Source organism: Chlorocebus sabaeus, chromosome 19 (assembly GCF_047675955.1).
Source record: "Chlorocebus sabaeus isolate Y175 chromosome 19, mChlSab1.0.hap1, whole genome shotgun sequence".
NCBI classification, from domain to species: Eukaryota; Metazoa; Chordata; class Mammalia; order Primates; family Cercopithecidae; genus Chlorocebus; species Chlorocebus sabaeus.
In genome coordinates this window covers 10823742-10851129 of record NC_132922.1, presented here as the reverse complement: position 1 = coordinate 10851129, position 27388 = coordinate 10823742, and the positions used below count along the sequence as shown (strand labels likewise).

The 27388-nt window shown below is 52.6% G+C and overlaps 1 protein-coding gene across 1 annotated transcript in view; it reads left to right on the top strand.

The window, feature by feature from the left end:
- The window catches only part of FAM83F (family with sequence similarity 83 member F), a 48565-nt gene extending 21580 nt beyond the window's left edge, over nt 1-26985 (top strand). Inside the window, exons 2-5 of the mRNA XM_007975862.3 lie at nt 2103-2270; nt 2821-2942; nt 4247-4923; nt 12743-26985. Coding sequence (XP_007974053.1) covers nt 2103-2270; nt 2821-2942; nt 4247-4923; nt 12743-12792 — 1017 coding nt within the window. The 3' untranslated portion in view covers nt 12793-26985. The remainder of the gene's footprint in view (nt 1-2102; nt 2271-2820; nt 2943-4246; nt 4924-12742) is intronic.
- Nucleotides 26986-27388: the final 403 nt, after the last annotated feature.

Genomic DNA, 27388 nt, shown 5'->3' with positions numbered 1-27388 from the left:
TGTCTTTCTCAAAATGTAAGAGCTGTGAAGAACTTTAAATGGTATTGTGTAGGGCAGGGCACTGGAGTCTTTAGAGTCAGGGTGATGGCAGAGCACACGTGTGATTGAGTGCACCTGGTGCCAGGTGGGCACTCAGCACTTTCTTTTTTTTTTTTTTTTTTTTTTGAGATGGAGCCTCGCTCTTGTCCCCCAGGCTGGAGGGCAATGGTGCAATCTCAGCTCACTGCAACCTCCGCCTCCTGGGTTGCAATGAGCGATTCTCCTGCCTTAGCTTCCTCCCCAGGAGCTGGGATTACAGGCATCCGCCACCATGCCTGGCTAATTTTTGTATTTTTAGTAGAGATGGGGTTTCACCACAGTGGCCAGGCTGGTCTCAAAACCCTGACCTCAAGTGACCGCCCCCACCTTGGCCTCCCAAAGTGCTGGGATTACAGGCGTGAGCCACCGCGCCCAGCCCTGCACTCAGCACTTTCATGGTGCATCTCACTTAGTCCTGGGACAACCCTTTGAGATCTAGGTGCAGTTGTTAGCTCTATTTTGCGGCCAAAGACGCTTGGGCAGGCGGTGGCATGGGGATACTAGCCTGGTCTTCCTGACTTTAGGAGTCGGTCCTTTCAGTTGCGAAAGCAAGCCGACTTCCTGGACTGTATAGCAGTTACTGTTAACTGAGGACTTATGACTTGCCAGACGTTGTGTTTGCTGCTTGCAAAGTTATCCCTAATCCTCAGGGCAAGAGTGTAAAATACAAGGTATCCTCACTTTGCAGATGAGGAAACAGAGTCTCATTAAGGTTAAGTGACTTGCCTAAGGTCACAAATAGGAAGTGGTGGATCCGTAGTTAAAATCTCTCCGACCCCAAAGCCGAGGCCTTTTCCTCAGCATCACATGCACGGTGTTTGGGCCAATAAGAAAGCCTTCAGCTGGAGTGTGGAGCATGGTTTGTGTAGGCAGCTGGAAGTAGCTGTGGCTGGAAAGGTGGAGCGGCCTCGGGCTGCATAAACCTTGCCTCCAGGGTGGACACTCAGGGCCGATTTTTGTAAATGAAGGGTCCTGAGCAGTGACTTTGATTTGAGGATGGGGTGGTATGGGATGGACACCTGAAGGCCAAGGGAATCCAAGCCAGCAGGAGCTCTGCCTGGATCTGTGCCTGGGGAAGCACAGAGCTTCACACAGCTGCAAGGCCATCGGCGCATCCAGGCCTGCTGAGAAAGTGATGTTAGAGCAGATCTGTGGCTCACAGACATGAGCCCACCCCTGGTATCTCAGTAATGGCATCTCCTTGTGCCTGCTTGTTTTTCTAGGGTGTCAGGAGCAACTTTCCTCAGCCCCCTAGATCTCCCATGATATGGCTCATTTCATTTCATTTCAGTTCATTTCAGTTCATTTTTTTTGAGACAGAGTCTCACTCTATCACCCAGGCTGGAGTGCAGTGGCACGATCTTGGCTCACTGCAACCTCCACCTCCCAGGTTCAAGCAATTCTCCTGCCTCAGCCTCCCCAGCAGCTGGAATTACAGGTGCCCACCACCACGCCTGGGTAATTTTTTTTTTTTTTTTCGCTCTTGTTGCCCAGGCTGGAGTGCAATGGCACAATCTCGGCTCACTGCAACCTCCGCCTCCGGGTTCAGGCAATTCTCCTGCCTCAGCCTCCTGAGTAGCTGGGATTACAGGTGCCTGCCACCATGCCCAGCCCATTTTTTGTATTTTTGATAGAGGGTTACACCATGTTGGCCAGGCTGGTCTCAAACTCCTGACCTCAGGTGATCCACCTGCCTTGGCCTCCCAAAGTGCTGGGATTACAGGTATAAGCCACCTCACCCAGCCCCGATACAGCTTCTTAAGGGCTGCTAGAAGACCCCCAGGATGGGGAGGTGGGGATTTGTCCAGAAGGAAGTACAAGCACACGGCCTGCACCCCCAGGCCCATCTCCAGGGCTCAGATGTGCTCAAAGGTCGGGGGATGTGAAGCCCCAGGAATGGTGCAGGTGGAGATTTTGGCTCTTGGCCACAAGTGTCCCCAGGGCGAGGTGGTCCCGTCTAAGTGGGGCTTGCCTCTGTGGGCGTGTAGACACTGCGTGCCTCACCAGTGCCCGTCCCCACCCAGGTCATTGCTGTGGTCATGGACCTCTTCACTGATGGTGATATCTTTCAAGACATTGTGGATGTTGCCTGTAAGCGCCGGGTCCCAGTGTACATCATCCTGGACGAGGCAGGAGTGAAGTATTTCCTGGAGATGTGTCAGGACCTGCAGCTCACCGACTTCCGGATTCGGGTAAGTTGCACCACTGGGGCAGAAAGTGGTCAGGAGATGAGACAGGGACTACCTCTGCCCCTCCTGAGGCTCCCGCCTGCCTCTTCCCTGGTCGGGGGCTCAGGTAAACTTCAAGATCTCAACACCTTTCCTTCTGTTGAAAGTCAAGCCTTTAACCTTGGCTTTACTGTTAACTACTGAATCATATGCCCAGTTTCGATTTTATCCCTCGGCTGCTGAGACTGAAGGAGGCAGCTCTGGCCTGGTCCTGGGGTGCTTAGCTTGCAGAATCACTGACTTCAAAGTGAGGGCTGTTGTTCTTTTCCTGGGCCTTTTGAGAACAGGCAGGAACCACCCTGGGCTTGTCCAGGCCTAAAGCAAGATTTGGGGACTTCTTCCTGCTCACCAAAGAGGGTTCCCTATGGAAGGCTGTAGGAAGCAGAGCATCTAGTGAAGACAGGAGCCTGCAGGCAGGGTCCATAGACAAGCGGGCTCTTCCTCTGCAGAAGCAAGGACCTGGCACAGAGGCCGGCCCAACCCAGGTGACGGTGCCTTCTACTCTTCCCAACAGAACATCCGTGTCCGCTCTGTGACAGGCGTCGGCTTCTATATGCCCATGGGGAGGATCAAGGGGACCCTGTCATCAAGGTTCCTGATGGTGGATGGTGACAAAGTGGCCACTGGATCTTACAGGTGAGTTGGGCCAGGTCAAAGAAGGGCCCAATCAAGAAGGAGGCCTTGATTCCAGGTAGGTGTTCAGGAAGATACCAGACTGGAGCCTCCGTCATCATGAGTTGTAACCGGTTATCGTCTGACGCAATGGCAAAGGACAGCTTTCTGCCCAGTCCCTTCCCTCAAACTTCCTGGTTGATGGATTATTCTAGAAAGAGGGTCAACTCTTCCTAGGCATTATGCACTGCCTGCTTTTCATGGTCCATTTGCAGCCAGTTGCATTTTGAGGCTAGTTGTTAGATAGGACAAGCAGGAAGTGGGATGCACCAGATCTGGAAAGAAACGGGAAGATGTGGTGTGCAGGGAATGTCGCCAGAATTTTTTTTTTTTTTTTTTTTTTTTTTGTGAGACGGAGTCTTGCTCTGTGGCCCAGGCTGAACTGCGGTGGTGTGATCTCGGCTCACAGCAACTTCTGCCTCCCGGATTCAAGCGATTCTCCCGCCTCAGCCTCCCGAGTAGCTGGGATTACAGGCGCCTACCACCATGCCCAGCTAAATTTTGTATTTTTAGTAGAGGCGGGGTTTCACCTGGCCAGGCTGGTCTCGAACTTCTGACCTTAAGTGATCCACCCACCTCAGCTTCCCAAAGTGCTGGGATTACAGATGTGAGCCACCACACCCGGCCTCAGAATTCTGATTTTAAAATAATTTGCCAGGAACACAAGAGACTGTATCTGTGTGATATCTGCCCTCCAAGTAAATTAAAATATGGGTGACGAGAAGAGAGACCTGAGCACACGAAACAATGAACAGCAGCGTAAGTCCTGTCACATGGTCAGAGTATGGGTTTCTGCAGACACTAAGTGCTTAAAAAAATCAGAAAAGAACCAATACAGAGTAGAATAATATTCATAATAGTGGCAGCTGCAGTTACTATTTTTTAAATGTGTGTTTGTGCCAGGGACTGAGCTAAATGTTTTATATGAGTTACTTCATTTGCGCCTCACAACAACCCTGTGAACATATGTCCTGGGAGCACCAGCTTACAAGGCACACGAGAATATAAACCAGGTTTGCATGCCGGCCTGACTTCCCATGCTCTTTCCCTGCACCTACTGCCTGCTTGCTTCATTTGAGGCCAAACTCTGGGGAAAGGGAGTCTGCAGGTGAGTGGAGGGAGGCCAGTCCAGAGTGTGGCCCACAAGGAGCCGTCCACCTGCGGCAAGGGTCTGGCCACAGCAGAGGGGCGGGGGGCGGGGGGGCAGGGGCAGGGCAAGAGAGAGGCCTGGGCACATGCGTCTTGCTTTTCTATCCCCACGTTCCCAGGTTCACCTGGAGTTCCTCCTACGTGGACAGGAACCTCCTCCTGCTCCTGACAGGGCAGAACGTGGAGCCCTTTGACACAGAGTTCCGGGAGCTGTACGCCATCTCCGAGGAGGTGGACTTGTACCGGCAGCTGGGCCTGGCGGGCAGGATTGGCCTCCACTACTCCTCCACTGTGGCTCGAAAGCTCATCAACCCCAAGTATGCCTTGGTGTCAGGCTGCCGCCACCCGCCTGGGGAGATGATGCGCTGGGCTGCCCGGCAACAGCGGGAGGCAGGCGGCAACCCGGAGGGGCAGGAGGATGGTGGCAGCGGTGGCGAGTCGGCCCGGCGCCTGGAGAGCTTCCTGAGAGACCTGGTTACAGTGGAGCAGGTGCTGCCCCCTGTGGAGCCCATCCCCTTGGGAGAGCTGAGCCGGAAGGATGGCAAGATGGTGTCTCACACGCACAGAGACCTGAAGCCCAAATCCCGAGAGGCACCCAGCCAAAATGGCATGGGAGAAGCAGCCCGGGGGGAGGCCGCCCCCGCCAGGCGCTTCAGCAGCAGGCTCTTCAGTCGCCGAGCCAAGAGGCCCACGGCGCCCAACGGCATGGCCAGCTCTGTCTCCACTGAAACTGTCCCTGAAGTGGAGTTTCTGACAGGGAAGAGGCCCAACGAGAATTCCAGTGCTGACATCTCAGGTGAGCCCTCTTCCCTCTGGCCTGGTGTCTCCGCAGGCCTCTGGCCCTGGCCCCACATCGGCCCTTATCCAGGAGCACTGCCTCACACCTGCAGAGGAGCAGACTCCATCTGTGGGCACAGAGAGGGCAGGAGCTCTGGGGTTCCGGGGTCCTTGGTTCCCATTCTGGCCTCAGCCTTTAGCTGCCTGGAGGCCTTGGGCAGGTCCCGCAGGTCTGAGTTTCATTTTCCTCTTCTCTGAAAGAAGAGAAGGACTCCAGGCTTGGCATGGAGTGGTCTGAGGGCTTCTGCTACTACTGCTGGAAGGCGTTCAGATCGGCCCTCATGGTAACCCAACAAATCAAATAAGCTGAGAAACTTTCTCCTTTGTAAGCGAAGAAACGGGGGCTCCACACGGTGGGGTGCATGGCTGCGACTAGACCCTGGTTCTGAGTTGAGGGCTCTTTCTAGCAAACCTGCTTCCTTGCCAGATCACCTATTGTCAGGATCTCACCTGGTCAGACACACCCCGCCCTCCCCTGTACCCTGCCAGTGCCCTGACCCACTTTCCTGTCTCTGTGATGGGCAGTCTGACTTGGTTTCTCCACGTCCCTCTGCTGAGTGCTGTCTGCCCGGCTGCTTGTCCCTGGGTGGGATTGTTCCATGGCAGCATCTTCCTGGGCATCTCTCTGGGATCCCCAAAAGGCCCTGGCCTTTATGTCTCTCTCCGCAGCAGTCTCTGGGGTGGCCTTTCAGGTGGCTGGTGGTGGTGCCTTTCTCATTTCTGCATCCCTGAGTCAGAGGACTTTCCGTGGTGGGATTTCTCTGTCCATCACTGTGGAGCCCAGTGATGAGAACTGGGCTCTGGCTGGCCAGCTGGGCAGTGACAGGGCCTGAGGTCTTGTGTGCCCAGTCCAAGGGCTCCCCGGACTCCTGCATTTCTGCACACCAGCTTTGACTGGATTGTGATGGCATGAGAGCAGGGAGCACAAGTGTCATCCCCTCTGCTGATTCCCCAGCACTGCTTTGGAGCCTGACACACCCAGTCTGTGCTCAGGAAATGTTGGCTAACTTTGCTTCTTGGAGTTCGAACAGGCCTGGGCGCCTCTGTGGCTGTGGGCACAGTGGGAGCGCCAGGGCGTTCCCTCCATTTGGCCTGGGGATGGTGACTGAGCTGCTGGCCTGCCAGGTCCTGCACAGGCGCTCTCTCTCCCCTTCTGCCCTCACAACCACCCTTCAAGCACAGAGGTGGCAGGTGGCTCGGAGAGGTGAATGAAGTGGTTCCAGGTCACAGGAAGTGGTAGTAAGGCCAGGATTCAAGACCAGGCCTGGGCACAGCCATGGTCTGTCAGGGGAGGGGTGGCTGGCCCCGTCACTGTTTCTCCTGGGCTCCCTGGCTCCCCTAACGCCAGCTGCTGCTGCTGCTGCTGCTGCTGCTGCTGCTGCTGCTGCTCAGTACCTCTGGTTTGGTGGAAGGGTTGCCATGGTGAACACCTGGCAAGGAAGGGAGGGGGAAGAGGGGAAGGAGGGGGAAGCGGGAAGGAGGGGGCGAGCCCTGCAGCAGCAAGGGCTGTTTCCCAAGTCCTGAGTGAAGTGGAGTGGAAGCTTTCTCTTCCTTCAGCCCCTCGCCCTGAGGTGTGGTTTCCATGGAAACTCAAAGCCCATTGTCTTGTCCCTTCCCGATGCCTTCTGCGTGTCCCTCCGCATCCATGTCCCTGCTCTCACCTCTCGGGTGGTCGCGGCGGCCCTGCCCCTGCTGCCGCTGTTTGGTGCCTGCACACGGTGCCCAGGAACCAGCCTTGCAGACACGAACGGGGCCCTCGGGAAGCTCCTCTCCAGGGCACCTGATGCTGGGATAGAGAGAGAGAGGGAAGAGTGAGGGCGAGGGCACGAACAGCCCGGAACCATCACCCCGTTCCTCGTCCATCCTTTAGACAAACACAGAACAGCCTCCTCCGGCAAGTCCTCTGCCCACCTGGGTGGGCCCCCAGTACCTGCAGCCCTGAAATTCACACACCTTTCCTCTCCCTCCCAAGGCCTGGGGGAGAAGCAGCAGCTCCTCTCCTGTCTTTTGTTGTTTTTGTTTGTTTTTAAGACAACATCTCGCTGGAGTGCAGTGGTGCGATCACAGCTCACTGCAACCTCAACTTCCCAGGTTCAAGCAATTCTCCCACCTCAGCCTCCTGAGTAGCTGGGACCACAGGTGTGTGCCACCAAGCCTGGCTAATTTTTTAAATTGTATAAACAGGGTCTCACCATGTTGCCCAGGCTGGTCTCCTGGCCTCAAGTGATCCTCCTACCTCCGGGCCTCCCAAAGCACTGGGATTACAGGCACAAGCCACTGTGCCTGGCCAGGAGCTCCTCTCCTAAAAGGCCCTTTTTCATGGCCTCCAGCCTCCCACACCATGGCCAAATGGGGCTGCTTCAGTGTTTCCCCTCAGGCAGCAGCAGCTAAGCAGCCAGGACTGCATGTGTGAGAAGGTGGGGCCCGGAGAGCATGGGACTCCCACGGTGGGAATCAGTGAGAACCTGAGCTCCTGCCTTTGGACCCCCACACAGGGCAAGTGTCCCCTTCCCCTGGTAAACGTTCAGAACCTCCCAGAGCAGCTGCCACCTGGCTCTCAGCTCAGGACACATTGCTCGCTGTACCCAGGACACATCCGTCCCCTCCCTGGGGCTGTGTCCTCATCTAGAAGAGGACGGGTTGCACCAGGGAGGGTTTCTGAGGTCCCCTGGAGTTCAGATTCTGCCTCTGTTCTTTCTGTCTGTGCTGCCCTCTTGTCAAGGGAGAACCTGGGTTGATGACAGGTTCTGTCATAAGAGAAAAAACAGAAAAAGCTCAGAGCTGACAGCCTGTAAAATTGCTTGATAAGGAGTATATAGTTGTCAAACAGCATGCAAATTTTTGCAAACCCAGGTGTGGCCTTTGGGAGAACCTTAGGGAAGTTGCTTCCTCCTTTGGGGCTGGGGATCCAGCTGGGGGCCACGGGTGCCCAGCGGTTTCAAGGTTCACGGCGCCCTCTAGTGGCAGAAGCTAGGCACCTCTTCCTTCTGTGTCTTCCCTCCGCCCTCACCTGCTGGGAGTGGTCATGTCTTCTGGAGCTTCTGTGCCCTCCGCGAGCTCCACACAGGCTGCCTGGGTCAGGGACCCCCAACCTCACAGAGCAACCTCGGTGGCTCATGCCTGTAACCCCAGTGCTTTGGGAGGCCAAGCTTGGAAGATCACTTGAGCCCAGAAGTTCTAGACCAGCCTGGTCAACATAGCAAGACCCTGTCTCTTAAATAAAATTTTTTTTAATTAACTGGGGTTAGTGCCATGTGCCTGTAGTCCCAGTTACTTGGGAGGTGGAGGCAGGAGGATCTCTTGAACCCGAGAAGTCGAGGCTGCAGTCAGCTGTGATTGAGTCACTGCACTGCAGTCTGGATGACAGAGAGACCCTGTCTCAAAAAAAAGTAAAAGTAATATGAATTTTAAAATGCAACAAACACGCTTTGGGAGGCCAAGGCAGGTAGATCACCTGAGGTCAGGAGTTCAAGACCAGCCTGGCCAACATGGTGAAACCCTGTCTCTACTAAAAATACAAAAATTAGCCAGGCATGGTGGCACAAACCTGTAATCCCAGCTACTTGGGAGGCTGAGGCAGGAGAATCGCTTGAACCAAGGAGGCGGAGGCTGCAGTGAGCTGAGATCGTGCCTCTGCACTCCAGCCTGGATGACAGAGCAAGACTCCATCTCAAAATAATAATAATAAAATTTTTTTTTAATTTTTTTTTTTTTTTTTTTTTTTGAGACGGAGTCTAGCTCTGTCGCCCAGGCTGGAGTGCAGTGGCCGGATCTCAGCTCACTGTAAGCTCCGCCTCCCGGGTTTACGCCATTCTCCTGCCTCAGCCTCCCGAGTAGCTGGGACTACAGGCGCCGCCACCACGCCCGGCTAGTTTTTTGTATTTTTTAGTAGAGACGGGGTTTCACCGTGTTAGCCAGGATGGTCTCGATCTCCTGACCTCGTGATCCGCCCGTCTCGGCCTCCCAAAGTGCTGGGATTACAGGCTTGAGCCACCGCGCCCAGCCAATAATAATAAAATTTTTAAAGATAAAAATAAAATCCAACAAATAGAGTCTGTACTGCTGGGCGGGGCTTAGGACTCTGCATTTTAAATCAGGGCCCTCATTTTCCAGTGTAGCTCCCCCCAGTGTAGAGGGTCCTCAGACCAGCAGACTCCGCAACGACTGAGGAGACACAGATGAGGCCCTGCCCTTGGAGTACTGCCAGCCTAGGGGAGGAGATCCCCGTGCTGTGTCTGAGACCCCACCCAGTTCCCCCAGGGAGATGACTGGGAAATGGCCAACACTTTTGAAGTGGCGAGAGACATGGTGCCATATGCCATCACACAGAGCTGGCGTCCTCCTCGCTGCCATCCAGCCTGATGATAGCATCTCACAATGAGATGTCCAAGGTTCGGACAGGCCAGGCCCTGTGTCCATGGCCGCCCAGGGTGGAAAGGGCAGTGTGGTCTCCTGCCTCCCCGGCCTTCTGCAGATGTCACAGCCATCTCCAGAAGGCTCGGGTCGGCACCATTTCCCTGCACCTTTAAAGACTGTTTGGGCCGGGCGCGGTGGCCCACACCTGTAATCCAGAACTTTTGGAGGCCTGGGCGGCCAGATTACCAGGTCAGGAGATCGAGATCATCCTGGCTAACACGGTGAAATCCCGTCTCTACTAACAATACAAAAATTAGCCGGGCATGGTGGCACTTGCCTGTAGTCCCAGCTACTCTGGAGGCTGAAACAGGATAATCTCTTGAACCTGAGAGGCGGAGGTTGCAGTGAGCAGAGATCACACCACTGCACCCCAGCCTGGGCGACAGAGCAAGACTCTGTCCCAAAACAAAAAAACAAAAAAAAGTGTTTGGAAGAGCCAGAGCCCCAAGTAGAGGACCAACCCTTTCCCCTGGTGTCGTGGGGGTTGAGAGGAAGATGAGAGCAGCAACTTGCTTCCCAGAGTGCCTCAGATCCTTTCCTGCCCCAGAGCCCCTGGACCTGTGCTTTGCTTTCCAGTTTCTCTGAGGTGACCTGCAGTGACAGTCCCTTTCCGGAACTCTCCTGGGGTCCCTGGATTTATGTGTGGATGGCCCCCTGGCTGGCTGGCAGTGTGGTCTGGCTCTGTAGAGCGTGGCTGCCAGGCTTCTGGACTGGGGGACTCATTCTCCTGTGTCATCTCTTGGGGCTGCGGGTCTCAGATCTCTCTCCTGCTCTTGCTGCATCTGGTGCATCTGCTGCTGTTATTACGGTTATTACTAGGATTGCACTAAACCCCTAAGTAGCTCGCCATTGCCGTCTCATGCATTTTATTCAATAAATATGTATCTACGAAGTGTCTGCTCTGTGCCAGGCCCTGCTGTGAGTTCCTGGCACAGCTGTGAACAGAATGAACATGGTTCCTGCTTTTATGGAGCATGTTACCCTGGGCAGAGACCGGGATTGTGAGGGGATGGCCATTCTATGAAGGGTGTCAGGGAAGGCCACCCTAACCAAGGAGCCTCAGAACAAGACTTGAATGGAGGGAGGAGGGCCCTGTGGACAACTGAGGGAAGACTTCCCGATACAGGGAATGCGAAGCCGTGGAGCCTGTGCGTGAAGCTTGCACGTCATTGTCCTTGTCATGGCTTCCGTGTGGGTGACCTCTGCCTCCCTCTTGCCTGCACCGCCTTACCTGGCAGCAAACCAGACTGACTGCAGGTCCCGAGTGTCCCAGGCTGCCACCCTCACCCCATGCTTACGTCACACGGCTTCACTCTGCTGAGCGGCCCCTCCTCCCACCCTGCACCCATTTTCACCTCCACCTTGGTGTCACCTCTGAAGCTCCCAGGCCACGCATACTTTGTAAAAAAAGACTCTTCTGGCCATTTATATACCTTCCCTGTTCACCTGAGCAGGGCTGACTCCCCACACATGGTCAGCTCACAATACGTGAGCACTCAGGGAATGACAGGGGACACACAGTTTGTCCTCAAGCCAAGCCAGTTTCTCTGTCCTGTCCGGGGCTAGGAAATGAATTCTGAGTCTAGGTGCTCTCTCCAGGCTTTCACCCTGCCTTACAAAAAAGTGGGGAGCACGATGCTGGTGAAGACGGGCCCTGCCCCTGCCTTACCCAGGCTTCTCCTGGAGGCAGCCAGCCAGGCGGTGTGCAGGCTTGGGAAGCAGCTACCCCCTCCACCACCCGCCATTCCATGTCCAGCTATACCACCTCCCCTGTTTAACGATCCAGAGGTTGATTTGCTTACCTGCCTCCAAAATGCTGCTGCCTCTGGGGAGGAACTGACATCTGCTTAGTGGGCCATGCAAATGAAACCAGCTAAGGAGGGGAAGTGGGGATGGTTGTATCCGTTGCAGCAGCGAGTGAGTCTAGGAGTGAGTCTAGGACGGCCGCGTTTCATCCCGCTAGCAGAGCCACCCAGACGCGCTCGGCATCACCGCGGAAGGTGACCCCCAGCGCCTTGGCCATGGAGCTCTTTGGGTACAACCTCCTGCCCAAGGGTGGGGGAACACCCTTAATGAGGGTGCAGCTGGATTTGTGGTCAGTCCCGAAGAGCTCGTTCAGTCTGCCTGGATGGATGAGGCCCGAGGCCGTGGGTCACAGTGCAGTGGGCAGGAGCAGCAGCCTGTGTGGCAGGGGAGGGCTCCAAGTTGGACTCTGTTCAGTGGGTCGTGCTCATGGCCCGGGAAAGGAGGCAGACGTGGCCTTAATTAAATTCACAGCTGAAGTGATACTGGAAGGTTGTGTGAGCACCAGGGAGGCAGCCCGTGCTGTGTGGAGGGAACTGGCAGGAAGTAACACGAGTGCCTTCCACCTGGGGAAAGGCAGCCAGCGCTCTGCTCTGCGGACATAGGCTCAACGCCCGGCACCTCGCAGGCCCACAGGTGTCAGGCCTGCCTTGCCACTCCCCCACACTCCCTCCAGAGGTCCGAGAGCAGGAATCCAGCCAAAGGAACTGCAGGCCTCATCTCAGGACCGTAAAGGGAGTGGGAAGGAATGGTAGAGCCCTGGGGAAGAGGAGAAATCAGCTTCTCTGGCTGGAAGGGGGGCAGCTTTCTCTCCCCCTTCCCTCCCTACAGGCAGCGCGTTCCTCTCCATCCTCCCCTCAAAGCCGCGCCCTAAGCAGTGTGATCCACCCCCTGTGACAGCTCTTGGCCAGCGCCAGCCCTTCCTGAGGCGCCAGCTTTCCTTCTTCCAGCCTAGGAGGCCTGTGGCAGAAGGAGCTGGAACTGGACTGGGAAGGCCAGGTTCCGTCGCTGTTGCTGGCTGGCTCTGGGAGCTGTGGACACCTCAGCGGTAGAACGGGGCAGCCGGGGAGGGGAACCGGAGAGAAGGACCACGGTCTTACTTTGCAGGCTGTGGAGCTGCATGTATTAGCTGGTAGTGAGCGGCCTCTTGGCGAGACTTTTGTGTATGTGTGTGTGAAGGCAAGTTTATTAGAAAAGTAAAGAAACGAAGGAATGGCTCGTCCTTACACACAGCAGTCAAGACTTGGAGTTGATGGCTGTCGTCGTTGATTCTGCAGACTGGATCCTTCCCCCACCCCTCTTTGGTCAGGAGATGGTGGTCACCTTGATGTCCCACCCAGTGGGGCTCCTGCCGAGGCTGCTGGGACAGGCAGAATCTTCCCTTCTGCTTTCCCAGGTGCCCTCTACTGACTTGCTTTCCAAATCAGCAGCTTGGGAAGGAGACAGTGACCCCAGCCCCTCAACTGGAGATGTAGACAGTACACAGGGTAGGGACTGAAGCTGAATCCACCAAGCGTTTCACTTACATCCTTCCCCACCTCTGTCCCTTGCCTCTGCAGGTAAAACAAGTCCCAGTTCTGCCAAGCCCAGCAACTGCGTGATTTCCTGAGCTGCAGGGTGGTGGTGGGCAGGACGTGCGGATGCTCGCCTGCCCTGCCCTGTGTCGTGGAGAGCTCAGGTCGCACACTGCACCAGTTTGCACATCAGACTCCAACTGGCCTCCTGCCTTGCAGCCTCTGTCCTGGTCTCAGGGACCCTGGATCTCAGTTACACGCCTCCACCAGACTGTCAGTGGCTGGGCAGGGGTCAGTGCCACGGCCTCCTTGTTTACATGAAGTGGAAGCTTGACCAGTGTCTGCTCGCCTTTGTGCCCCACCCCCTCCGCTGGTCGCCAGATGGGGTGAGGGCCATTCTTTAAACCTTAATGGGATGGGGTATCTGGGGCAGGCGCAGTGGCTTCTCCTTTCCCAGGCTTCCTGGTGCTTCTGGTTCCCCCCACTGCTCCCCACCCAAGAGATTGGTGGAATAAAAGGGAAGAGGGCGGGGCCCTAAGCCTGGGATCCCAAGTGCCAGTCTTGCTCTAGCCGCCGACCTCCAGGTGTAAGGTGCAGCCGGAACTGCAGGGGCACTGGCTGCAGGGGTCTTCCTGGCCCCGTCCCTGCAGGCTCCTGAACTAGACTTGAATGAGGGGAAGATCCCGCGGCCTCCCCCAGTGAGGGGCAGAATTTGATGCTGCTGTTCTGAGAGCACTCATACTGAGGTCTCTTTCCCTGCCGGTGCCGTCCTGGCAGTCTCAGCGTGAGTGGTCCCGGCCTCCTCGGCTGCTGCCTGCTGCAGACCTATGTGGGGGTCCTTACAGTGCCTTTACCTGGGACTGTTCCTTCCCTCAGTCAGTAAACTTTGGTTTACAGCCAAGGCAGGGAGGGGCTTGGCTGAGAGGGGATTGGGGGTGTGGGAGGCTGGGCCCTGAGGACGGGAGCATTTGTCTTTTTTCCCCCAACTCTAACGGGGTCCTCGGACCCTTTGCCAACCAGGGCTTCCAGGTTACACTTTGGCCAAAGATGGGCCTTCGCCTCCTGTGAGAGTCAGGCCATTTTTAGGAGCCTGTGCCTCGCCAGAGCAGGTCAGCCTAATTGCCATGAGGCTGGGCCGGGAGACCCAGTAAGCAATTCCACTCTGTGCTCCCCACTTGGGTGACTGGAGAGGGCCGAGGAGAGTTTGTGAATGGACCTGGGAGAAATTGCCAAACTGCAGACTCTGTGAGCCGGCCCTGCGGGCAGGGCGATGGGGGATCCGAGCCCTGTGAAAGAGCCATGCGGCAGTGACCTCTGAACCAAACTCTCATCCTCTTTCTTTCCGTCTAAAAAACCCTAGGACACTACCAGCACCTGGGGGAGAGGTACAGATGTCTGCAAGGCAGCTGATGTGAGAGCCAGAAAAGGGGCTGCTCTGGCTGGGCTGTGAGAGCCAGGCACTGCTTCTGAGGAAGCAGGAAGTAGGGACCACATGTGGCAGCCATTGAGGAGACTGATCTCTCTGGCAATGGGGAGGGGAAGGGAAAAGAAGGGTGAGCCTGTCCCCAAGGTCTTCTCTGTTAATCCCAAGGCTGGCTTCTAGGGCGTGTGGAGAAGGGACTCTGGCCCACCTCCCTGAGCTTTTATGAAGATGAAATGCTTCTGGGAAGTGCTTCCTTAGGTACCAAGGCCAGGCAGTGTGGCACGAACTCATTCTGGAGGGGAGGGAAGGGAGAGGGGGGAGGTGCGGTGTGGGGGTGTTACACCTCAGCTCGAGGGGGACACCTTGAAGGTATGGGACATGAGATGTGTAAATTGCAATGGGACAAAGAGATCACTCTCTGGTGTGGAGGGTGGGTGCCTCTGGAGATGAGGAAGGTGGCCTGGGGAAGGGACTGGCCTCCAAGCAAGTTAGCCAAGGGCATCTGTGCCTCCCTTACCAGAGGAGTAGGCCCTGCTTTGTCCCTTTACCCCCTCTAGACCCAAAGCACACCCAGGTCCCTCCCCTGCCCTGACATCTAATCTGCAAGGATCCCTGATTGGAATCTCCAAGTCACTGCAGCCTTAAGCCAGGCCTTCCTTTCTGCCTCAGTTTCTCCATGTGCCAAGATGGGGTTTTTCACACTTTCTTGGTAGAAATGATGGGGAGACCATATGTTAGAGAGGAAACAAGTTGGCATAGTGGGAAGAGGGCCAGCCACAAGGCAGGAGTGCCCAGGCAGGGTGCCTCTCCCTGCTGGCCCATGTCCTCCTCCTTATAGCAGTGTGGACAAGATGGTGTCTGGCCCCACCCGCTCCAAAAGGCTTGAGACAGAAACTGTAGTCCGAGATGGCAAGGATCTTGAACTCACAAAATGCAGCTCTTCATGTTTGCCTGTCTGCCTAGGCACCGGCCCACTCTGTTCTGCCTCTTGGCTTGTCAGCTGTGAGTACGCCTGCCCTCTGTTCCAGCACTTGCACATACTTTGTGAAGTAGTCTCTTACTCATCAAATCTCAAGGGGACATCTGGCCCTCCCAGTTGGATGGCAAGTTCAAGGGTGGATCATGCCCTTGGTCCCTGCACAGCAGCTTCCGCAAGGCTGGTTACATTGGAAGGGCTCTAGGAGGAACCGGATAAAGCAGCACTCTCTGGGCTGGGGTCTGGCTTCACTGCCCACCACTGCACACCACCACCAAGCTGCTGTCTCACTTTCTGAGTCAGCTTCTGTAGGGTAAGTGTTCACAGCTGGTGCAGCTCTTTGGGAAGCCTAACCTCCCAGTGAGCTGAGCCCCTGGTGTGGCTGCCACACTTGCTTCTGCCCCATAAGGGCAGGAAGCACAGGACTCCTGGATGGGTCTGGGAGCCTGCCCCTTGTGATTTGGCAAAACTTCCCATCTCCTTAGCTACCTGTCCTTAGGGTATGGTTAATCCTATCTCTGATCCCTCGAGGGCTTTCAAGATAGCCTCTGTTAACATCACTACCCTCTGTCTGGGTAGAACTTTATAGAAAGGCTAGGCAAAAAATGAGACAAAGAGATACAGAAGAAACTGGCCAAAGAGGGGAAGTGGGCTATTTTTTTTTTTTTTAAACTACTGTATTGCTTTTCTCTTTTTCATATTTGTTGAGCACTTGCTATATGCCAGTCACCATGCTGGATGCTTTAGTAACATGAAAGTTTCAAACTAAGAAAAGCTGAAGAAAGAGCCCTTTAGAAAGTTAGCAGTTTTACCGTGTATTGGGGGAGTGGGCCTCATAAAGTTGTATGATGAGAGGCACAGGTAATTTTGTTTTGTTTTGTTTTGAGACGGTGTCTTGCTCTGTCGATCAGGCTGGAGTGCGGTGGCGCCATCTCGGCTCACTGCGACCTCCATCTCCCGGGTTCAAGTGATTCTCCGGCCTCAGCCTCCTGAGTAGCTGAGCTTACAGGCATGTACCACCACGCCTGGCTAATTTTTGTATTTTTAGTAGAGACAGGGTTTCACTATGTTGGTCAGGCTGATCTTGAACTCCCGGCCTCAGGTGATCTGCCTGCCTCGGCCTCCCAAACTGCTGGAATTATAGGCATGAGCCACCACACACAGCGTGGCTAAGGTTCATTGTCCCCGTCTTTCAGATAAGGAGGTACACAGCTCTCCCCAGATCCCACATCACAGAGAATGCAGGTCTGAGCCTGTTCCTTGAGCTCAGGGTCTCGGCAATGGTGATGCTTTGGAGCCGCAGAATCCTCTGTTGGTTACGGGGCTGCCCTGTGCATTATAGTACGTTTAGCAACATCCCTGGCTTCCACCTACTAAATGCCAGGAGCACCCCTTCAGATGAGACCACCAAGAATGTCTCCAGATGTTACCACATGTCCCCTGGGGAGGGGGTAAAAGTGCTCCCGTTGAGAGCACTGGCTCTTTTCTTTGCGGTCCTGGCCTGGTGGCCTGCATAGGCCGCTTCTCTGAAGTGTTTCATGCACACTCTGCCCTGGGTACCTTGGATACAGCACTCTGGCCCAGAGAGGTTGGCTGACTTGCCTGAGACGCTGCTTCCTGGGAGACGCAGTAGCATCTTTCCTTTCTGTTCTGGTTATCTTGCTTTGTTCTTTACCACCTTATATTCCTCCTGACGGTGTCTTTATGTACACACATCTGCCTCACTCCACTCAGCTCCCTGTCAGGTTTCCTGCCAGTCTGTCCCTCTTCCTTCTGGCTCAGCTACTTCCTGCACAGACACTACGACGGCACATACCTGAGTGTGCCCAGCGGTGGACCCACCTCCAAAAGCAGCCAGTGCTGACAGCAGAGAGCCTTCCACACTCAAGTCAGGCCAAGTGGGAATCGCTACCTGACTGTCATGACCACATTCTCAGTGAACGTTGACAAAGCCCCCTTAGCAGCTAATTAGCCCTGCCGTGCACTAGAGATGCAATTTCTCATCTGGCGGTCCGCCACACTCCTGCCTCCCTGCCCAAAGGACCCAGTGGCTGCTGCTGATCATCTGCACTGCTGTTCCAGGGGCAGGAGGTTTGCTGCAGAACAGGTGACCCCAGCTCAGTGAGCGGAGCCAGCCCAAGGTTGAGTGAGGAGAAGGGCAAGAAGGGCAGGCACAGCCATGAGGATGTTCTGGGGCTAAGTAACCGTGAGATCAGCCCAGAGACCTTGCACAGTTAGGCAGGCCTGGACTTCTCGCCCTTCCCCTTGCAGCTTCTGCCCTCCCAGCCAGGGACTGAGGAAAGCCCTGCTTCTAGATGCCATGTGCTGCTACCTGGCACGATAGGTACCCATCTGTCCTTGGGGTTCCTGAGCCTGGAAAGCGTTTTCTATAAGCACTGGTGCCTCACTGCCTGGCTCAGCTTTGCAACCACGATATATGCTTAATACCTATTTGTTAAATGATTGAAGACTGCCATTCAGTACAGAGAATAAGCCAGGCGAATAAACAGGAGGTGTCATACAGGTTCTAGAATCGGTCATGATCCTTTCTCACTCCTGACTTCTAACACCATATATGCCAAATGGGGTACTGCTGTGATTTAATTTCTCGAGGACTGGGTTTATCAAAAGTCCTTCCGGATCTAATCCTTTCCTCTAGGAAGGCTTCTCCTTTTCTCCTGTGTCTTAAGTGCCTGGTCTTCATCTCCTGGGTGGTCCAGACTAGGTGGCACTGGGCCTGCAGGCCTCTGGCTGCTCAAGGATAGCCCTGTCTGTGTGCTTCCTTTCAAAAGCTAGCATAGAAAGGAGGGCCCAAGGTGAGGAAATTTGTCCAAAGTCACCCATTGAGTTGCAGGAAGGGCTAGAATCTGGTTATCTGGACTGTCCTAGAGCACTTTCGCAGTGACAGCCAGCTGGAAACAAGTTTTCATCTAGAAAAATGGCTAGAAGTTAGGGCATTGCCTGCAGTCACCGAAAAGCAGCTTTAGGAGCAGATGTCCACGTAATAGAAGGGCTAGGGCCTGCCATGGAAGCCAGCAAGCACATGGGAGCTGGGGAAGGAAAGGAGCCAAAGGCAAGAACAGGTAGGATGTCCGCGGTGCCCACGGTGCTGTGGGCACAAGCAAGGGGGAAAGAGCCCATCGTGTGCAGAAAACCATGCGTCATGATTCTTATTTCCTGTTCGCAGCTTTGCCTCCCTGCCTCATCTCTTCCTGGAAGTGTCTTGGAAGTTAGGCGACTGGACAGGGAAAAGTTTGCTGCAGTGCTTGCAAGCCTGCACCCATTTATTCATCCAGTGGATATTTACTGGGTGCCCAGCCTGGGGATACATGTGGTGACCGAGGAAAAAGGCATGGTTTTGAGGTGGTGTGCCTGCATGCCGCTTGCTGTGACCTTGGCCAGGGCGCACGGCAGAGAGAGGACAGGCTTCAGAACAGGCAGGCAAGGGCTGAAATTCTATCTCTGCCACTGAATAGCTAATGACCTCAGCAAGCTATTTCACATCCCTGAACTTTCCTGTTTCCTCATGTGTCAAATGGGGATGATCTCGAGACGACTCTCCACAGTAACCACGCGAAGCACCCAGCACAGGGGCTGACACACACAGGGGCTGACACACACAGCTAGGCGTCGCAGGAGCCTCTGGGGGTATCACCTCCAGTGGCTTATTTTCCTCTTGTGATCTTTTCTCCTAGATCCTCCCCATTGCTTCCCTGTGAAAATTACCACTTTCATATTGAATCGTTGCCACACAGGGCTAACTGCTCGTTCACCTGAAGGAAGCTACAGAGCTCAAGTTTCTTTTTTTCTTTTTTTGCTTTTTTAAGATGGTCTCGCTCTGTCACCCAGACTGGAGTGCAGTGGCGTAATCATGGCTTCCTGCAGCCTCAAACTCCTGGGCTCAATGAGTCCCTTGAGATATTCTATCCTCAGCTTCCTGAGTAGCTAGAACTACAGGCTTGCACCAACACTCCTACCATAATTTTTAATATTTTTTGTAGAGATGGGATCTCACTATGTTGCCCAAGCTAGTCTTGAACTCCAGGCCTCAAGCGATACTTCTGCCTGAGCCTCCCAAAGTGTTGGGATTACAAGCATTAGCTACCACACCCGGCCAAGGCCCAGGTTTCGACAGAAAGGGAGAGGAAACCTACCAGAGATGCCATTTCTGAGCCACCCTGCTTGGCAGGGACCTGTGTTCCCCTCATGCAGGATCATCCTTAGAGGGCTGCGGTGTATCTGGTTGTGCAAAAGTCCCACAACCTTTCTGGGTTGATAGTTTGTGGTGAAATAAACAATTTTAGTTTGTTTGGAGAATCTTTTGTATACAAAATACAAATAAAACCTAAATCAAAGAAACAGAGCACGTCTGGAGAAGTCTGCCAATCCTTCTCCAAGCCACGGGGCTTCCCAAGCCAGGCCTGTACTCCTCATGTAGATTCCACACCCCGTCCTGCTGTCTTTGTCCTTCACACTAGTGACTACAGCCTGGTGGGACGGGGTCTAGGGGCCACAGTCCTGGTCCTGCACTGGTGGCCCTGGGGAGAAGCCTTGGAGAACTTAGAGAAGCCCACGCAGCTGGCAGCATCATGGTGAAAGGCTGACACCTTGTGGCTGGCTGGCAGTGTGCGTCCTTCCTCCCCTGGGTCAGCTAGACGGCCAAAGCAGGGATCTGCAAGCTCCTTCTGTAGTTGGCCAAAAAGTGAATACTATAGGCTTTGCAGACATTCAATGTCTATTGCAGCTACCGTCGTAGCGCTGAGGCACCCCTATACAATACAGAAACAAGCAGATGTGGCCATGTTCCACTGAAACCTTATGAATACTGAAATTTGATCTCATAATTTTCATGTAACACAAAGTAGTAATATTCTTTTAAAATACAAAAACCAGCCAGGCGCGGTGGCTCATGCCTGTGATCCCAGCACTCTGGGAGGCCGAGACAGGCGGATCACCTGAGGTCAGGAGTTCGAAACCAGCCTGGCCAACGTGGTGAAACCCCGTCTCTACTAAAAATACAAAAATTAGCCTGGTGTGGTGGCACGTGCCTGTAATCCCAGCTACTCGGGAGGCTGAGATATGAGAATTGCTTAAACCCAGGAGGCGGAGGTTGCAGTGAGCTGAGATCATGCCACTGCACTTGCTAGACTCCATCTCAGAAAAAACCACAAAACCAAACAAAACAAAAGCAAAAACCAGTCTTAGCTCACAGACCATGCCAAAACAAGGCAGTGGGCTGGATTTGGTCCTCAAGCCCAGGCTTGCTGACCTCTGGCCTAGGACACCTCTCCTTTATGCCTCTGCTCCCAGCATGGACTCTCAACTCTCATGTTTACTTTGTCATTGTTCTGTCAAGAGGAATTCCCTAGTCTCACTCCTCCAACCAGACCACTGCCATTAAGCCTTCTTCTGAACAGAAATTCTGGAGTTGTTCTCACGCATTTCATGAATTTACATAAGCACCCATCAGGTGCCCAGCCCTATGCTGAAGTGCCTGCAGAGCCCAGAGGTTTCACCAACTTCTTTTTTTGGAGATGGGGTCTCTGTTGCCAGGTTGGAGTGCAATGATGTAATCATAACTCACTGCAACCTCAAACTCCTAGGTTCAAGTGATCCTCCCGCCTCAGCCTCCCAAGTAGCTGGGACTATAGGCATGTACCACCCTGCCCAGCTAATTAAAAAAAAAATTAGGGATGAGGTCTTGCTATGTTGCCCAGGCTGGTCTCTAACTCCTAGGCTCAAGTGATCCTCCCACCTCAGCCTCCCAAGTAGCTGGGCTTACAGGCATGAGCCACTGCACCTGCTCAACATTTAATTTTTTCATTCATTTGTTTGTTCGTTCATTTGTTCAAACGAACTTGAGAACTTACTGTGTTCCAGGCACTGTGATAAGACAGACCTGGCCTTTGCCTTCACATGTTCAGAACATGGTTAGGAAGATGGACACTGGGAGGCAAGTGTTGTGATGGGAAAGCACAGTGGGTATAGAAGCCCAAAGGAGGCACTTAACCTGGGGGTGAAGATCAGGGAAAGCTTCCTGGAGGAGGAAGTAATCTCTGAGCTGACACCTGAGGAGTGAATGAAGGAGGGGACAATGAGGCAAAGCGTTCCAGGGAAAGGTCCAGAGCCTAAACAGAACTCTTTTATGAGAATTATGAGAATCACAATTATCGAGGACACAGTGAAGACTCAGATAACTCAAATAATAGGTTTTGCCCGCAAAGTCATCCTGCCTGGTGGGTGAGACAGTCTACAGCAAGCTGCTCCAAGGATATGGAGAAAAAGGTTTTCCCTCTGGCCCTGTAGGACTGGTTATTACTGAGCCTGGAGTGGGCAAAGTCCAGCGAGTGCTCCTAAGGCGGGGATGGGGCTGCCTTCACCACAAGGGTGCTCAGGAAATCTGCCAGGGGAAGAGAGATGTGGGCCTGCCTCGGCTGCAGAAGCCCCTCAGAGGAGGAGGAGGGGCTTGAACTGAGCTTTGAAGAACCTGTAGACTTGGGGACAGGCAGAGGAAGAGGGAGCATCGTAGGCAGCAGAAACCACATGGAGAAACTCTGCGGGAGAGTGGGCATGGCCTGGCTGAGGGGTCCCTGGACAGGAACCAGCCTTCCCTGTGCACCTGCGCCTACGAGTCTCACAACAGCTCCAGCAAGCAGGTGTTATTTTTCTCAATTCTACCAATTAAAAACTGACCTTGGGCAACTGCTTAACCTATCTCTGCCTTACTTTCTTCATCTGTATCTACCTCTGAAGGTTACTGTGAGGACTGAATAAACTCATACATATACAATGCTTGGAGCAGAGGCTGGTACTGGAGCTGGTTTCATGGGTGTGCAACCCATGAACCCCATGCTTTCATTTTCCACTTAGTCCTGCCTGGCATAGTATGTGGTTTTTTAATTTGAGATGGAGTCTCCCTTTGTTGCCCAGGCTGGAGTGCAGTGGCACGATCTCAGCTCACTGCAACCTCCACCTCCCAGATTGAAGCAGTTCTCCTGCCTCAGCCTCCCAAGTAGCTGGGATTACGGGTGCGTGCCACCACGCCTGGCTAATTTTTCTATTTTTAGTAGAAACGAGGTTTTGCCATGTTGGCCAGCCTGGTCTTGAATCTCTGACCTCCAGTGATCTGCCCACCTCTGCCTCCAAAATTGCTGGGAGGATTATAGGCGTGAGCACTACGCCTGGCCTGGTATGTGGTTTAAAATGTTAGGTTTTATCATTATCTTAGGTGGAGAATAACAAATCTGATTCAATATATTCATTTTAGAAACGAGGAAACTGAAGCTTAGATAGTTTATGTGACTTGCAAAAAGTCACGCAGCAAACAAGCTGCAGAATGAAGGCTGGAGATGGAGAGATGGAATTCTCATCTTAGAGGCGAAAGTAGGATAATGACCCAGCTGAGCTCGCTGAGTCCCGCAAGCGTCGCACGCCCCCAGAGACAACATAAGGAGAGAAGTGCAGACAGACTCCTTTGAAGGAGTTTAGAGAAAAAGCTGGTAGGGAAAAGAGCATGAACAGTTGTAGAGGTAGGAGGAAAGCTGGCTATTTGGGGAAGCAAAGAAAAGATTCTCAGAGTAAAACGTATTGGTGAAGCCATGGAAACAAGGACTGAGAACGTCTCTTGGATCTTGGCCACAAAAAGGTTATAGATGAGCTTAGAGAAATGAATTTCAGTAGAGTTAGGGCTAGAAGCCAGGTTCAGAGAGAGAACGAACGAGAGAGCACTTCTGTGGTGGAGATGGCCACAGGTCATTATTTGAGAAGCTAGGATAAGAAAATAGAGAAGAAAAGGAAGGAAGCTATTTGAAGGGAATGGGAGAAAAGCCAGATCTGAGTTGGGAAGTGGAGGAAGGACCACCAGAGGCGGTAATTTAGCCAGGAAGAGGTGTACTTCTTTCCTTGAGTTTATAGGGGTAAAGAGGATGGGGCCGAGATACTAAAGACTACGAGGACAACTGTTCATTGAGGGCTAGTTGTCTCCCCAGCTGCACTGTGGGGTTCCCAAGTTAGACATCCGAGAGGCAATATAGCAGCGTGGACAAGAGCTTACTCATTGGAGTCAGACTGCCTAGGTTCAATGTTAGCCCTTCAGTGCCTACATTTTCCTATTTAGAAAATGTGGATAACAATGGTTGTTGTGAAGATTAACTATCCACAATCCACGTAAAGCCCTCAGTAAAGTGTCTGACACACAGCAAGTGTCCACCAAAGGGTAGTTATTATTAACCGTAATCCTGGTTCTCTTGCGAGCCTCCTCCTGTGTGTCTAGCATTGGCCAGCACACAGGAGGGGGTCCAGTGTTTGCTGCTTAACCAAGTCGCTTCTCAGGAAGTGTGTTCATAAAAAATGAGAGGTGATTTAGAAGGTGAGACAGACGCAAGGGATGTGTTGCACAGTAAATGCTCCCAGACATGCAATAAATGCTTAGAAGCACGTCCTCTGTAAACAGCACTCTCTAGAGAGTTTCCCTCCCTCATTGAGCTTGGTCTTTGGCAATGGCTACACCCACTGCCCAAGCGAGCAGTATCAGCTGTCAGCTGTCCCCTTGTCCTTTGGATCAGATTCCTTTATAGGGATCTTCCTGTTGTTATAAGCTTCAAGAATTGGAGAATGCTTAACGAACACTTCCAAATTCTTCATAGCTATGAGGGGCCAGTGCAAAGGGCGGAAGGAGTTCTCCTGTGCCACAGAAATTAGAGCTGGAGCAGATCCAGCTCGCTATCCCCCCTTCCCCCAGCTTGTGGGTTGTTGCAGAATCGTTCACAAAAATTCCCATTGCCTTGGAATTTGTCCAAGCCCAGGGCAGGGATCACAACACAACCTCTCAAGGGAAAAAAGGAAGGCCTGTTGCTTGAGATGGCTCAGAGCACTTTTGGTAGCCAGCCAAGGCAGCTATCACTCATGAAATCTGCCTTCCCCTCCAGCAAAAAGCCAACTGTATAGAACACCACATATAGAGCGCTAAGAATAGCACAGCGCTCCAAGAACATAGTGCACTTGGCCTGCATACAAGTGTGCAGGGCTTAACGAGTCTTTTTACTCTGAAAGCTGGGTGGGTTGGAACAAACAAACAGAAAAATATTTTCCCCAAGTAGCATGCAGAGAGGAAATGAGAGCGAGCACAGGAGAGTACCCTGGCATTGCGTTCTCTGACCTGGGCTGCTTTTTCAGGGTATGAGTTGATTCCACAGGCACCAAAGCATGCCTGTAAGCCCTACGGTGCAGACACCCTCACCCCATTCATTGGCTCAACATTCACACCAGGCTGAGCAAGCCCCAAAAGTCCTGTCATTGGCCGTGACAAGAATTGAAACCCATATTCTTCACAATAATTATTTGATTGACGGATTGGCTTCCTTCCTGTAAGTATAGAAAGCAGGGGCAGGTTCCATCCAAAGCCACAGTTCTGGGTTATGAGAGCTGTCAGAGCCCAGAAAAGCCCCTGAACCACATCCCACTATTTGTTGGAAGAAGAAACTCATCTGTGGGCCTATTCGTAAAAGAGTCTGGGAAGATAGGGTCCTTAACGGTGTCTGGATGTAATACATTATGGGAGGCTTTTACTTTATAACTTTCTATATTGTCTGAAATATAGAATATTATATTGAGTTAAAATCATATTTACTCAATGTTACTTTTTTTTCTTTTTTGAGACAGAGTTTGCTCTGTTGCCCAGGCTAGAGTGCAGTCATGTGACTCACTGCAGCCTTGAACTCCCAGGCTCAAGCAATCCTCACATCCCAGCCTCCCGAGTAGCTGGGACTATAGGCTCAGGCTGCCATGCCCAACTATTACTTTTCTTTCTTTTTGTAGAAATGGGCTCTGCCTGTGTTGCCCAAGCTGGTCTCAAACTCCTGGCCTCAAGCAGTCCTCCCGCCTTGGCCTCTCAAAGTGCTAGGATTACAAGCGTGAGCCAAAGTAACAATGTCGATGTTACTTTTATGATCAGAAAAACAGCCATCTTATTTGGAAATTATTTTCCTATTCTCAAGGGGACAAATACAAGAAGGTTTCAGATATTTGCTTTGTCTCTGGGAGGGAAGGCACATTTGCTTTGTCTCTGGGAGGGAAGGCACATTTGCTTTGTCTCTGGGAGGGAAGGCACAATGAGGTGGCACAATTACAAATGGCTGAAGCCTTTATAGACAAAGATTCTAAGAAGAGCAGGCTTTGGCCATCTCTGGATATTCCCATTCTGCTCCCTGCCACCAGACAGCAAATGTTGTAGGTCACCACACATCATCAGTCTCTTGCCTAGCTAACCATAACTCATTCTTTAGTTCTCCCTGTAGATGTCACTTCTTCCGGGAAGCCATTTCTGTCCCTCCGAGATGGAGTCCCATGTCCCTACCATTTGCTTCCAGGGCACCTTCTCACAGCACTGCACCATGGTTATCTGCTTATCTGGTGAACACCCCTACTAAACTGAGGTCCTTGAAGGAAGAGTCTATAACTCATCTGTGTAGCCTTTGTAACCTAGTAAAAGTGCCTGACATGCTCACTAAACATTTACGGAATAATTATTTATTTGGGGGCCTTTTACCATCAGAACAATGTGAAGGACACAAAGATGAAAAAGAAACCATCTGCTTCAAGGCACTTACAACTGAAATGTATCAAACAATTACCCAGAAAGTCAAGTACCAAGTTAAAATAGGGGTCCAAGCAACCAACTTTGAAGGTTAGGAAGGTTTTAGATTCTGAATGTTTCTCATTCACTGTGTTTTTGAGTTCAGAATCCCCATACTGGAAGGCTAATAAGGGGTATGTGCATACAACTGTACAGATTCACGTTCTTACAACCTGTATTAGAATTTGACGCATGATCTTTCTTCTGTCTTTCTTGCACTGGCCCTAGGAATACATGCCACTTACTCTTAATGGACTTTTATGAAATACTTTGGCTTCCTTTGCTGAAAGGCTCTAAGTGTTGAGCATCGTTACTATGTTACAATGGTTGTTTTATTATTAAAGCAGTGCCAGGGAGGTTACACAACAGCTTGGATCAGGAAGCGAAACAAGGGCGGTGATCCCACTGAAGCTACAGGGGATGGGGATTTGGGACGGTAAAATGTTAATTATCCGAGATGGAATGTGGGCTAGAGTCCAGCGTTGTGCTCCTGGAGATCATTTCGGTCCCAAAAGCTCAGGGCTGGCACTCTGGCAATGGGTCCTAAGCATCCTGCCCTCCTCTGGCTGAAATGTTGGATTCACTTCGATGAAAGCTGCTCCAGAGAAAGAACCCAGTGGCCACCAGCCAGGAGCACACGTCTTGCTCAGCATCAACTATCCTGGAAGACTTCCAGGAGCTGAAGGGCTGTTCTCTTTGCATGCAATAAATTATTCATTTCTAAGACGATTTGTTCTGTCTCTCTCTTTCGACTTGATTTCTCCTAGTTTTCCAGCTCTTGAGGACTCTTTCCAAAGAATGAGTTGCAGATGGTTGGTCAGGGGTTGTGAGTGGGGGGGGGGAGGCTTCACATAAAAGGATGGCAGCAATGTCTACTTTAACTTAAAGGGGAGAGGAATGGGTCCTGGGGAGGAGGATGTGGTGCAGGCAATGACAACCTTTCCATAGTAAGTCCCCAAAAAAGTCACTTCCAGAAACTGAAGACTTTTTGAGTTCCAAATGAAAGTTTTTAAGATGCTGGGTTAACTGACAAGTATATCGTCTAAGGTGGAGGCACTAACGCATAATAAAAAGAGTGACGTCTCTGGAGTTTGACCGAGGACCAGATGCCAGGCTCATCAACTACTTTGTATCTGGATGACCTTGGGCAAGTTTTTCTAAGCTCTTGCCAGCCTTAATTTCCCATCTATAAAAACTGGATACTGCATTACTCCCAGGTTTAACCAGATAATGTTTGTGAAGAAAGCAGTCCAGTACTTGGCACAAAATAGGCATGCAATAAATGGGAGTCACTATTATCGTCAACTACTGGCCAAACAACCGGAGTTGACCCCAAATCCCCAGTAAACAATTAACCGTAGCAGAGCAAATCCGGATCTGACGCACCTATTTGCCCAATAAGGTGCCAGGAAATAACACAGTGGAGTCAAACCAATGGTATTAGCTCTTGTTGTTGGACGGGCTTTCTTGCTGTTCCACCAATAGCTTGAAGATTTGACTGGGGAGTGACATCCTGACAGTCCAATGACACACAACTAGCCCACACTCAGCACTTCGGAGGGGATAAATCAAGGAGCCGGCACGTATAGATTCCGTTATAGGGCAGTACTGGATGGAGAGACGAGCTTAGGGGAACAGCGCCGAGGCAAGGCGCTAATG